This window comes from Populus nigra, chromosome 14 (genome assembly GCF_951802175.1).
Source record: "Populus nigra chromosome 14, ddPopNigr1.1, whole genome shotgun sequence".
In the NCBI taxonomy this organism is placed as follows: Eukaryota; Viridiplantae; Streptophyta; class Magnoliopsida; order Malpighiales; family Salicaceae; genus Populus; species Populus nigra.
The window spans coordinates 5,231,473-5,244,346 of NC_084865.1; the positions used below are offsets into that span (position 1 = coordinate 5,231,473).

General features: G+C 32.8%; 1 protein-coding gene and 1 non-coding gene across 2 annotated transcripts; one reads left to right on the forward strand and one right to left on the reverse strand.

Annotated features, from left to right (window-relative positions):
• The first annotated feature begins 345 nt into the window (after window positions 1-345).
• Window positions 346-7,093, forward strand: LOC133673528 (4-alpha-glucanotransferase, chloroplastic/amyloplastic). Its single transcript, XM_062094385.1, has 16 exons — window positions 346-789; window positions 874-936; window positions 1,159-1,247; window positions 1,345-1,405; window positions 1,994-2,072; window positions 3,223-3,359; window positions 3,448-3,606; window positions 3,707-3,783; window positions 4,520-4,659; window positions 4,731-4,762; window positions 4,848-4,922; window positions 5,671-5,743; window positions 5,862-5,950; window positions 6,221-6,265; window positions 6,359-6,511; window positions 6,771-7,093. The coding sequence occupies exons 1-16, from the start codon at window positions 442-444 to the stop codon at window positions 6,873-6,875; spliced, it is 1,725 nt and encodes a 574-aa protein (XP_061950369.1). The 5' UTR covers window positions 346-441; the 3' UTR covers window positions 6,876-7,093.
• A 1,453-nt stretch (window positions 7,094-8,546) lies between these two features.
• TRNAL-AAG (transfer RNA leucine (anticodon AAG)) lies at window positions 8,547-8,627 on the reverse strand. Its single transcript has one exon. It is a non-coding gene; the product is annotated as a tRNA-Leu (tRNA).
• Window positions 8,628-12,874: the final 4,247 nt, after the last annotated feature.

A 12,874-nucleotide genomic window follows, 5' to 3' on the forward strand; every position in this document is an offset into this window, starting at 1 on the left:
TCTCTAATCAAAGGGAAATAAGTACATATTTGGTAGCATAGAGTGTCCTTCTTTTTAAAAATATTTTTGAAATATATTTTTATATTTTTAAAATTAATATATTAAAATCATAAATAAATATTTTTAAAAATATTAATTTAGTATTTTTTCAAACAAAATAATCTAAAAAACAATTTTAAACCTACTTCTTTATTAAAAAAACATTTGTTTATAGATACATTAAAAAATATAGGAAAAGAAAAAAGTTTTCACAGTGTGATGTAATTAAAAAGAGATTTATCTTTTTTCTATTAAAAAACCACAATTTTTTTTTTTTATGAATGAATCACGGGAAACAAACAGTGATAGACAAGTTGCCTTCTGCTGTCTCTCATTTACAGTAACTCTACACACCGTTCTATCATCCTCTCTCAACTATAGTTCAAACCAATATCTTCAACAATGGCAGTCCTCAACTCACTCTCACTTCTTTTCTCTCCAAAACTCACTCACTCTTCTTCCATTCCTTTCCCTCTCTGCACCTCCCAATCCAACCCTCTATCTTTCAATCTCACTTCCAAATCCGTCGCCCTATCCGCCACTCCTTCTCACTTTTCAGTCGCAGTTGGCGAGGACTTGCCTGTAGATTACGGCGAGTGGTTTCCTAAACGTGATCCTGGTGATCGCAGGAGAGCTGGCATTTTGCTTCACCCGACCTCGTTTAGAGGACCCTACGGTATTGGAGACCTTGGTGACGAGGCTTTTCGGTTTATCGATTGGCTTCATGATGCTGGTTGCTCTGTTTGGCAGGTCCTTCATTCATCGAGTTGAATAAAAATAATATTTTATTATTATTATTTGCTTGCTTAAAAAAAAGTGTGAATAAATATACAGGTTTTACCTCTTGTTCCGCCGGGAAGGAAGGCGAATGAAGAAGGATCACCTTACTCCGGCCAGGTTATAGTTTTCCTTTGATATTTATTTTTAATTAGTCATCTGTTCAATTCAATAGAAATTGACCAGTCCGTGATCATTTTTAAACTTGATTGGATGCATTGAGCTTAACGAATTTTTATACGACATTTTACTTATGATTTTTATATAGTGGAATGGAAAAACTAAATGGATTGTTATGCTTAATTAAGTGAATGAATCTCTATTGCAAAATTGGTTTTTCAGGATGCAAACTGTGGTAACACGCTTTTGATTTCACTTGAAGAGCTTGTGAAAGATGGATTATTGACAGAAGATGAGCTTCCTAGACCAACGTGATGAATCTTTCTTCTTACTAGTCTGTCATAAACTGAGCTAATTATGATTTTATATATATTTCCCTGATTTATTGCTCTCTCATTATTCGTGTAGAGATGCTGATCATGTGGACTTCTCTGTTGTTGCTGACTTAAAGGATCCGTTGATAACTAAGGTAAATTATCCGGTACATTGCCGTTGATAGTTTTTTGTTTCACATTGTCTTCTGGATGTATTCAGTTAAATAAATAAAAAATGCATATATCAAAAGCAATAACTTTCTAGCTGTCTCCATTACTCCTCAAGATGTGTTAGATATTGGCCAAAGTATCAGGGGCAGCAAAAAAACTTGGTTGAGTGAGGTTGAAAACATAATTAAATGATACTGATACTGTGGTCTGAGTTGAAATTGAAGGTATTATTTAATGCATATGTTTTAGATATAGAAGATTGTATTGCTGATTGAAATAGGTTGTAATAACTGGAATTTGAATTGACATGCAAGTATAGCAAGAAGCGCAAAGGTTGCGATTCCCCATTCCAAAGATCTCTACTAGGATTAAAACATCGTGGCGTCTTCATTTTTCTAATTAGGTATCTCTAAAGTTAGAGAGGAGAAAAATCTGAACAAAAAGGGACAAGTAATTTTTTAAGAAGTTTCATCATAATAGTTCTGTTCTAAATACAGCAGTAGGTGCTATTAATTTTATCCTTTATTTTTTGTTTTTAGGCCCAAGATTATCTTACATCAGTTCTTTCTTAGGCTGCAGAGAGGCTTATTTTAAGCGACGGTGAACTTAAAAGTCAGCTTGAAGATTTTCAGAGAAACCCGGACATTTCAAGTAAGAATCACATTGTCTCGGAGCACTATTCATTTGTGCTCACTGCTCATGGAATCTCATTGCTGATTAAATAGAAGCGCTTCCATATATGTATATATATTTGTTAGTTTTTTCTTACAGGAAGTTCTAGTTTTAAATTTGATGGAAAAGGAGCAAGAATTAGGTAATAAATTGCACAATGACTTAAATGAAATGGAGAAATATTTTCTATTCAGAACATGTCACTTTGTGCTGCTATCAGAATTTCAGTTATTAGTGTGATGCTGGATCTTAATCTTATATTCTTGTTATTGCAAATAGCTTATCAATACAACTCAACAAAGCTACCTTCACTAATGTTTGGAAAATAACTTAGTTACTACTCGATTAGATACCTACGAAATTTTAAGCTCCGAAAATAATACTCCCTTAGCTTACTGATTGTCGACTAAGAAAATGGTTAATAACCCAGGATACAAAATCCTATGTGCCCGTGTTTTTGTTGCTAGTTACTGCTTTCAATTTTTACATTTTCTAATTCCTTCAAGCTAGGATTCAACTTAGGAAGACTAACATTTAGAGGGGAAAAAAAAGAACTACCTCAAGTATCAATGTGAGAGAGGAAGAAATTATATGCTCTGGCTATTTTGCAATGACAAAATTTAGCATACTATCCTGGAATCATAGACTTTTGGTGGGACAGCAGGATATAATGTTGGGGGGGTTTCTTTGCTCAAAGTCATTTTGCATCATTTCTTTCTTGAAAAACTTTTATGTTCAATTTTATCTTACAGTCATGTGAAGGTTAGTGATACATACAAGGGTGTGTTCATGCCTGTGCACTGACAAAAAATTTAATTTCTGTGGGCATGTCTCTTTTTTTTTCCATTTACATGTTGCAGCTACTCTTTCCTGAATGTTTTCTTAGAACAATATTACTATGCCTTTCCCTTTCCTTCTTTGAATAACGCTCTAAGTTCTATTTCTGTTCTGTAGGTTGTGTTTGGGCCTGTGCACTGACTGCAAATTTGATTTCATTGACTATCTCTCTTGTTTTGCCTTTTACATTTTGCAGCGACTCTTTCCTGGACAGTTCATTTTTAGAACAACATTGCTATTTTTTTTCGTTCCCTTCTTTAAGTAAATATTTTTATCTCTTTCTGTTTTCTAGGTTGGCTTGAAGATGCAGCTTATTTTGCCGCTATTGACGATTCCTTAAATACACTTAATTGGTATGAGTGGCCTGAACCTTTAAAAAATCGCCATCTTGCAGCCTTGGAGGAAGTATACCAGAGTAAAAAGGATTTTGTAAGATACAAATAGTTTTTCCCCCAACCTTTTATAATCCATTTGGCACATTGTTCACAGTTGATGCTGGAAGCTTCTACTTGTACAGATAGACATATTCATTGCACAACAGTTCTTGTTCCAAAGGCAATGGAAGAAAGTTCGCAGCTATGCACGGGAGAAGGGAATTAGTATAATGGGTGACATGCCTATATATGTAGGGTATCACAGCGCTGATGTTTGGGCAAATAAGAAACATTTTTTACTGGTAATAAGTTTCTCCACAGATTTAGGACTATGGTGAACCATCCTGTTCAGGTTGGTAACCCTTATCATTCCAGTTACTAACTTCTGTATTTGTCTCCCAGAACAGGAATGGTTTTCCTCTTCTAGTTAGTGGTGTCCCCCCTGATGCCTTCAGTGAAACTGGACAGTTGTGGGACAGGTATGTACTGATATCATCAAGATGAGCACATCTGATATTTTGAAGAAATAATGTTTGGTTTCATTACTTTTTATAAACTCAGAAAAGCCTTGTTTTTATTTAGTTTAAAGAACCTTTTGACTCACACCAACTGCATGGTTTAGTTGGTAGTGCATGTACCCAAATCCAAAAAGTTCTCGAGTTCAAGCCTCTTGTAAACCGAAAAAGAAAAAAAAGAAGGAAAGAATCTTTGGACTCATATGGAAGATCAGCTATTGCTCTCTTCTAGTCCAATCACATCTCCCATCATTACAAAATAGCTGCCTGCTGCCCGAAATAGAACTCTTTTGTGCTCATTTTTCACTCTTTACACTCTCTCTTCTCTCATACAACCAAGACAATGATGATATTTCTGTGGATGCAATTTGATAGTTCCCAGAAATTGTTCCCTTCAGCAACATGGGATTTGCTATGAGTACTTGTAATGATAGCTACAGCTTCAAAATGTCTACTGGCTTACAAACTATGCTTTTGTATCTGAAACTAATTTGAATTGGTGCTCCAGCTGATGGAGTTGAGTGTTACCTGGAAGTGGTTTGCTGTTCAAGTGTTAGGCAAATAAGATATTTAGGACATTCTATGCTTCTTGGCATCTTTCTTCTCTTGCTTTCATGATATTCCTAAAACGTAAACTGTTCAAAAAATATTATGGAATATAATGGCCACATTAATGATTATTTTTATGCCTGACCTGCAGTCCTTTATATGACTGGAAAGCCATGGAGAAAGATGGATATTCATGGTGGATACGTCGCATGAGGCGGGCTCAAGATCTGTTTGAAGAATTCAGAATAGATCATTTTAGAGGTTTTGCAGGCTTTTGGGCTGTTCCTTCAGGTAAGACAATCTCCAGTTAGACAAATTGATGTGATGCATTTTTCATGCTATTAAATTGCATTCATTTGCAGAAGCAAAAGTTGCAATGGTCGGAAACTGGAAGGTCAGCTTTCGGTATTTTCAAATGAATTGTGATATTTCGAGAAGCTTCCTGCTATTAACCCGAGATTTCATTTTGATGACAGTAGGCAGGACCTGGAAAATCCCTATTTGATGCAATCTCTAGAGCTGTTGGGAAGATCAATATAATAGCAGAAGATCTGGTATGTAGGATTTTAAGAAACTTTTCATTTCCCTTTTCATCATGTTATAGGAGGTGATAGCTATGGTGGAATCATCCTACTTTTGTTTCTCTTTAACATCGAGTGGAATCACTTTACTTTCTAACAGTAATATTGGAAAGAAGTTTAATCTTTGCATTTTACTGGTCATTTACATGATCCCTTATTTGATTTTCAATAAGGTGGTATCAATAAACAACTGACTTTCAGAGAAATGTCACTGATTCCGTACTGATCATCTCATCATCGTGATGGATGCACAAGATGTATATCCTGTTGATCATAGATTCAATGATTTAATCCAATCATTGTTTTTTTGCTTTTCATTGTCGTTGATGTTTGGGTGGTTACTAAAAATCCTATACTATTCATACATGCATGTAATATAGAAGATAATTGCAAGAGTAAAAAACGAATGCACATGTATGTTCAATCACTGTACATGGTTCAACAATGAAGTCATACATAGGATATTCATTTTGTTCTGGCAAAAATGTCCCCCATTTATCAAGGGTTTTTATGATATTGTTGTTTTTTAAGGTGTGTTCTTTTAATTCACAGTTCTATACCATTAGGACACTGCATTTCTTGCTGAAGCAAGATTGTAGGTTTAGATGGATTGGTCTTTGCTACTGTCATCAACTTTTTAAGATTTTGGGCATTCAAAATGCAAGGAGTTATAATGTTCACGTATCCACTTGTCTGCAACTCCTACACTGTTGTTTTACAGGGAATCATCACTGAAGATGTAGTGCAACTTAGGAAATCCATTGGTGCTCCTGGAATGGCTGTCCTTCAGTTTGGTAATGAGCTGTTTCTGATTTTAGTGTATATGTCCAAATAAATTGCTGTTTCAAAGTGATTTCCTTGAAGTTTACATGGGTAGTGCTGTTCTTCCACTATTCTTTTTCCTGGTTCCAGGTTTTGGAAGTGATGCAGCTAACCCTCATTTGCCTCATAATCACGAGCCCAATCAAGTTGTGTACACTGGAACTCATGATAATGACACGGTAGAAAATCATCTATACCCTTGGCCATTTTTATCTGCTGCCCCATTCCCCATCTTAAGACCATGTGAATGGAGCAGCAGGTACTGCTTTTTCTAGAATACTAGTTATGATATCCTGCTGGACATAGTTTATGGTTTGCAAATGGGATCCTAGTTTTAGTCCTAAAAAACCTGAGAATATGGTTTATTCTAATTCCTTACTCTTAACAATTTCTTTAGTAAGTTAGAAGGTGTGGCCTGATAACGGTTTTTGTTTGTGTATTTATAACAGATTCGAGGTTGGTGGGATGTTTTGAAACAAGAAGAGAAATCAAATGTAAGTGTTTTTGGTAGTCTTGATCCCCCTTTTAACATGTGAAGTCCCATGCCCATGCATTTAATGAGGACTTATGTTTCCCTGCTGTTTCAGGTCCAAAAGTATCTTTCGATTCATGAAGAAAATGATATCCCATGGGAACTCATTCAAGCTGCCCTTTCATCAGTGGCCCAAACTGCAGTCATACCTATGCAAGATATTCTTGGATTGGGGAATTCTGCCAGAATGAATATTCCAGCTACTCAGGTATAGGATCACCATGCATTGTTGCACAACTGGCTAGCTGCTATGGGGCTCTAGTTATATATGCCTGGATATTTGTTTTCCCAAATATCCATTTTCTTTAAACAAAAGAGTTTTGACTTGAGATGACAAACTTATAACCTTCTTCTTAATCAGTATTTTGAAAGTACTTTAAGAATTTCACTACTTTCTAGCTATGACATAGCTAGAAATAAATTGAAATGGCTCTTTCTGATAGTAACTTTTCGATTGCTGTGTACAGTTTGGAAACTGGAGGTGGAGGATACCTAGTTCCATGAGCTTTGATCACTTGGAGGATGAAGCAACACGACTCAAGGATATACTCTCAACATATGGGCGGTTGTAGATGAAGAAAGCTAAGATCTCTCTTAGAGGCTACACATAAGCCGTAGACGAGAGATTCAGTTAGCTGTACGAGTTATTCTAATCCCGAATGACAGAAGCTACACTTGGATCATAGATCAGCAGTCCATGTTAAAGGTGTGTTTTTGCGTTCTTAGACATTGCTGGCATTGGTGTGTGTTTTTGCATTAGCTTGCATAATATTTTTTTGGATGGTTTTAATATGTTGATATAAAAAATAAAATATAAAAAATATTATTTTAATGTATTTTTAATTGAAAAGTATTTTAAAAAAGTATTCTGCATCACAGAACCAGCGCTTCATTCATTTATTTTTAATGAGAGATCCGGCAAATAAAACCTGAATTACTTTCTCCCAGCATCAGTGTATACCAAATGTGTATATGCATAGATGTTATTCATAGTACTTACTTACCGTCCATCTAGTAAGATTCTGCTTCTGGTCTTTGCTGCTAAGCTGCGGTTTGCTTCTATTTGGATCCCAGTCTGCATAAATCCATCTCTACAAAACATACTTCTGGTTGGGGTGGTTGCAAATCTGAAAAGTGAAAAGGCCAGCAGATTGGCCACCCACTTCGTCATGTTGCAGACCCTCTGGCAGCAAGTCCAGCCATGGCTACAACCGCCAAACTGAGATGACATGTTTCAGCTTTATCCATGTATGGTGAAATTAATTCTGTATGTCTAGCAAGATCTTACCTCGAAGAAACACTCCCCACAGCCAGGGCCATTAGAGAAAAGCTCCCAGCCAAGTACGGCACCAAGAAGCCACAATCCTATAGAAAATACTGAGCTATAGATATCATCAGAAGCCAGAATTACTCAAAATCTTCTTGTATATGTTACACGCCCAGAAGATCGTTCATAAACCTACAGACACACTCGCGTGCACGCCCTAACACACACAAAATGACACCAGGAAATGCTTAGAATTTACCCCATCAAGCTGGCCAGCAAGAACTGCCAAAAACCCTTTTGTTCCCACCACCGTGAAAAGAGAACCTGCTTGTATTGCTGAAAGGTATTTTACTATATGAGTGGTCGTCTAAACCTCATTTTTTCGTGGGGAAAAAGTTGAGACTTGCAACAAAACTAAAATAAAATAAAATAAAATAGGTCAAATTCAAGTCAATATATAAAACTAGCCGATGAAAGATCGGATGTTCAATGGCATAAGTTGTTTAAAGGAAGTCACGCTATATATTAAGTTTCTCAACCAGTTTTCATTCTTAATTTGCATATACCAATAATTGGTCATGATTATTAAAATTAGTGACATGATCTTGCTGTAAAACGTATAATTCAATACAGTCCATTGTTGAATATTTCTCAAGAAAAAAAAATAGAAAATCTATATATGAGGACCTTAACAAGTGCAGATTCAAGGGACTTGAGGCCAACACCAGGTGCAGCAGAAGCTCTTATTTGCAGCAGCTTGTGGCGATGGCGAGATTAATGAAAGGCAGTGTATGTTGATGCAGTAGTATTTGATGACAGAGAAGCCATTACACTGACCATTTTATTATATTATTAAAGTTTCAGAAATTAAAAGAAAAAAACAAAAAAAGCCGTTGTCAAGTGTTGGTTAGCATAAATCAGGAAACTGAAAATAAGGGCCTAAGACTTGCAAGTATTATACTTAAACTATTGAATTTGTTGAGAGTGGGATTTGAACACACGCCCTTTCGGACCAGAACCTTAATCTGGCGCCTTAGACCAACTCGGCCATCTCAACTCGTTCATCATTCCTTAGATATGGGTATTATAATAATTTTATCCCACTCCTTTTCGGACAGGTGGAAGAAGAAGAAAGCGGTGGTAAAAAAAACGTTCGCAACACATTGCACTGTTGATGGAAATAGTGTTTTTGCTATCTTGACTTATATATATGTTGATTAATTTTAGGGTTTATGAAATTAATTGAGATACGTGTAAACTGATATGAATATTCACGTTAAAGTAAAAAAAAATGAAATTATCCTTGTAATATGGCTATTTAGACATTTTAAAATTAACCATTTAGGGTGAAATTGTATTTTAAAACTGACCGAAGATAAGATGAATATTTTGCTATATTTTTGCATACTAAAATGACATTAATGCCTTTGTAAGTAATAAATTATAAGGTTCTTAACTTCTTATAGAGGGTTTTTTGTATTTTTATATAAAATTATACAGTAAATTAATTTATATATCCTTATAATAATAATAAAAACAAAAAACAAAAACTTTGAAAGCATCACGCCACACTCTCCAAGTGGTGGGGTGAGTGTAGATGGTGGTGTGATGTTGGGCTCCAATAGGTTTTTTTTTCTTGTATTTTTTTTTATTTTCTTTGGAATCATGTTGCCCTAAAAAGTTTAAAAGATATCCTATTATTTGTTTTTTTTATCAAATATAGTCTTTACTCTTTTTATTGTTATTTATTTTATTTTGAATCCTTTCTTTGAGTTTTTTTATCCCTTAAAATTTGATCCTTTTTAATTTTTATATCAAATTTGATCATCATTCTTTTAATTGTTATTTTTTATCATTTTGTTAATTGATTTTTTTTTTCAATTTTGTCCCTTGGCTTTTGTTTTTTTATATTAATTTTGATCCTTATTTTTTTTGTATTGCTATTTATTTTGTTTTAAATTCTTTCTTTGAGTATTTGTTTTTAATCATGTCCCTTGGCATTTGATTTCTTTTAATTTTTATTTTAAATTTGGTGTTTATTTTTTTAATTACTATTTATTTTTTATCTTTTTGTTTAATTTATTTTTTATTTTATCCCCTAACATCTATTTATCTTTATTTTTATATCGAATTTGGTCCTTATTCTTTTAATTTCTATTTATTTATTATTTTTTATTGATTTTATTTTAAATTTCATCTATCAACATTTTATTTATAAAGGATTTGACTTCATGATATTTTTTTGTTTGCCTTCTATGGAGCTAGTCTCGACCTTATGACTTGGGTTACGAGTTTCGAAAATTAGCCTAAGTTGACTTTAGTTTCTTTTGTTCTTTTTAATTTTTTTTTAAATTTCATCCTTTAACATTGAGTTAGTTGGGGATTGGATCTCATGATTTTATTTCCTTTCCTTTCAATATGGTTAACTTGATCTCAAATCCTAGTTCACGAGCTTAGCAGGGTAACCCGAGTTTATTGGGGTTTTTTTGTTGTTTCTTTTTAATTGGATTTTTTTTTATTTTCGCCCTTCAATATTAGGTTGTCTGAGATTTGAGTTTTGTTGTTTTATTCAATTTTCTTTCTACGTGGTTATCATTATCTCACAACTAGATCGTATATTTAGAAAGATAGCTCAAGTGGATTCAAGTCATTTTTTTAAAAAAAATTTTCAATCTCGCTTTTTTATATTTGATTTGTTGGGAATTGATATTTAGATTTTTGTTTTATTGTATTTTTTATGGAATTATCGCGTTCTTATTTAATTTTTGCTTCATTATTAAATATGAAAAGGATACCAACCTTTCTAATTTTGTTGAAATTTTGAATTTAGAAATTCAATCTTAGGTTTGAAACCACTTAAACACATCATCTGCATAAGTTTAATTGATTAAGTGTTTGGATTCTCAAAGTATTTTTTAAAAGTGTTTTTCACTTTAAAATATTTCAAAATATTTTTTTATATATTTTTTATATCAATACATTAAAATTATTAAAAATACTATAAAAAATAATTTAATACCTTTTCAAGTCAAACATACTTTTAAAAATACATAAATACAAATACAAAAACAAATGATGCAAGAATCCTAGTCACGTCTTCAATAAGTTGTTCTATTTTTATACATCTTTAGGTAGAAGTAGGGGTGCAGCTTAATTGATCAGATTCTAGGTTTGTTTCCTAGAGATCGCCGGTTTGAGTGCCACAAATCTCAGAGCCATAAAGACTTACCTGGTCGTTAACTTCACGGTCCTTGGAAATTATTTAAGATGTGCGTAAGCTGACCCAGACACCTATAGTTATAAAAAAGAAAAAGAAAAATTGCAATGTAGAAAAAAAATAAAAAAATTCAATAAATCTGAATTGCTTATATATGGGACCTAAAAATACTGCACATTTATAAATTAACTAAAACTTAAATATCAAACTTATATAACAAGCACATGATAAGTTAAATCCCACACTTACATACCGAACAGATAATTAAACATAAAAATAAAATATTTCAAAAACAAACTTAATATAATTAACATTCCAAACAAGTAACTTAAACATTAACAATTAATAAGTTTATTCCAAGCTCTTAAGCCAAGACCTCCTCCTAATAAACGACATTTTCATAAACATTCTTCTCCGATCAGCATCTTTAAACTTATCAAGAGCTTAATTTGATGTAAGAGGCATCAGACACATCATCAAGATTCTCCAACACATTCATACACTCATCAATTTAATATGGATCGGACAAAGGGCTTGTAGTTTGATTGAGCATTTCTTTGCTCTAGCTAAATCTCTTTCAGCTCGAGCACTTCAAGAAGATGCCAACATTTCCAAACAAGAGTCGAACTTTTCAAGTTTATTTTCCTTCTTAGCATGTTTGTAGCTAGGAAACAATTCATATTTTAGATGTTTGCCTTTTGAACTCCTAGCGCAAACCTTTCGCCCCTCGGTGATATGAAGCCCTAGACTCAGAAATTCTTCTTCATTTTTGACGTTCTTCACTAGAGTCAAGGGGAAACTGAGTAGATGAATGACGATGTAGTCCAGTTTTCGTAGAATTGTTAAATATTTGACCAATCCTCTCATAATTACAACAACCCTTTGATCTGAATGTGATGAAGTTCTTATGTTTCTACCATTTAAATTAGATGTGTTATATACTAGTTTAAAGTATTAGTATAAGAAAATAATAAAAATATTAATTTATTTTCAAATAAATGGTATTGTGCATTATCATTATGTCATTCACGCCATTCCTACTTACAATGTGATAAGAGGATTTTGGCTAGAGAATAATGCTTACTTAATTGCAATGTCTACTTGTCTTCTAACATACAACCAATAAAACAGCTTAAAAGTAGAAAGTAGCATCAACCTGCTCCTGACATTTCTACCAAGTTTAGTGGGACACCACTTATATAGATACAACAAATCTATTTAATTTGAGCACCCAGGATCGTGTTCTAGCGATTTTAGTAGAGAATTTATTGTTTCTGCATCTTTAACTTTAAAGTTTGTTATTTTTACTGTGCTTTATTTATTAATTAGATTTGTAGGGTGTTTAATAAATTCAAGAATTAATTATAGTATGTATAAACTGATCCGAACACCTCAAATTATATAAAAAAATAAATCTATTTAATTCAAAGAGACATTTGTAAAGTAACCACAAAATAATAAAAAGGAAAATCTAACTACCACCGAGGCTCCTAGAAATAAAATTATAAATTTACCAATAAACTATATTAACTTTATAGAAAAATAAACGTTTCACTAGCACAAAAGTATGCCAAAAAGTGAAATAAATTGAACATTTATTCATGTTGGATTAGCAATTTTAAATTATTTTAAGAAAAATAATCTTCAAAAACTTCTATAAAAATTTAAACATGATCTAATAATCAATTAAGAACTATAATTTTTTTAATTATTATTTTGATTTAGCGCGATCAAATCTTCTTCTAGATCTATATCTATCACCACAAATACATTTTTTAGAACATTTACATAATTTATTTGGAAAAGATTCTTATCTAATTATAACATAGTCATGTCTAACTGTTCAAGAACACCTTTGAGTATGAATAATGAATTCTTAAGATTAATAATAGATTTTATAATCTATAAAGTGAATAAAAATATATATTTTTATTCATAAAACATACTAAAAAAACATAAAATTATTGTTTTATATAAAATAATTGGACAATTATATAACAGTATCAAACTGTCTAGCTGGTTTACAATTATCAGGATTCAAAATCACAACGTGTATAAATGTCGCTAGTACTACGAAGGGCGACAGT

Bases quoted from the DNA above. Each gene is read 5' to 3' on its own strand.
- LOC133673528 (XM_062094385.1), top strand. From the start codon at position 442: ATGGCAGTCCTCAACTCACTCTCACTTCTTTTCTCTCCAAAACTCACT. The intron at 790-873 runs GTCCTTCATTCA...ATAAATATACAG, and splicing joins CTGGTTGCTCTGTTTGGCAG to GTTTTACCTCTTGTTCCGCC. The intron at 1,248-1,344 runs GTGATGAATCTT...TTATTCGTGTAG, and splicing joins GATGAGCTTCCTAGACCAAC to AGATGCTGATCATGTGGACT.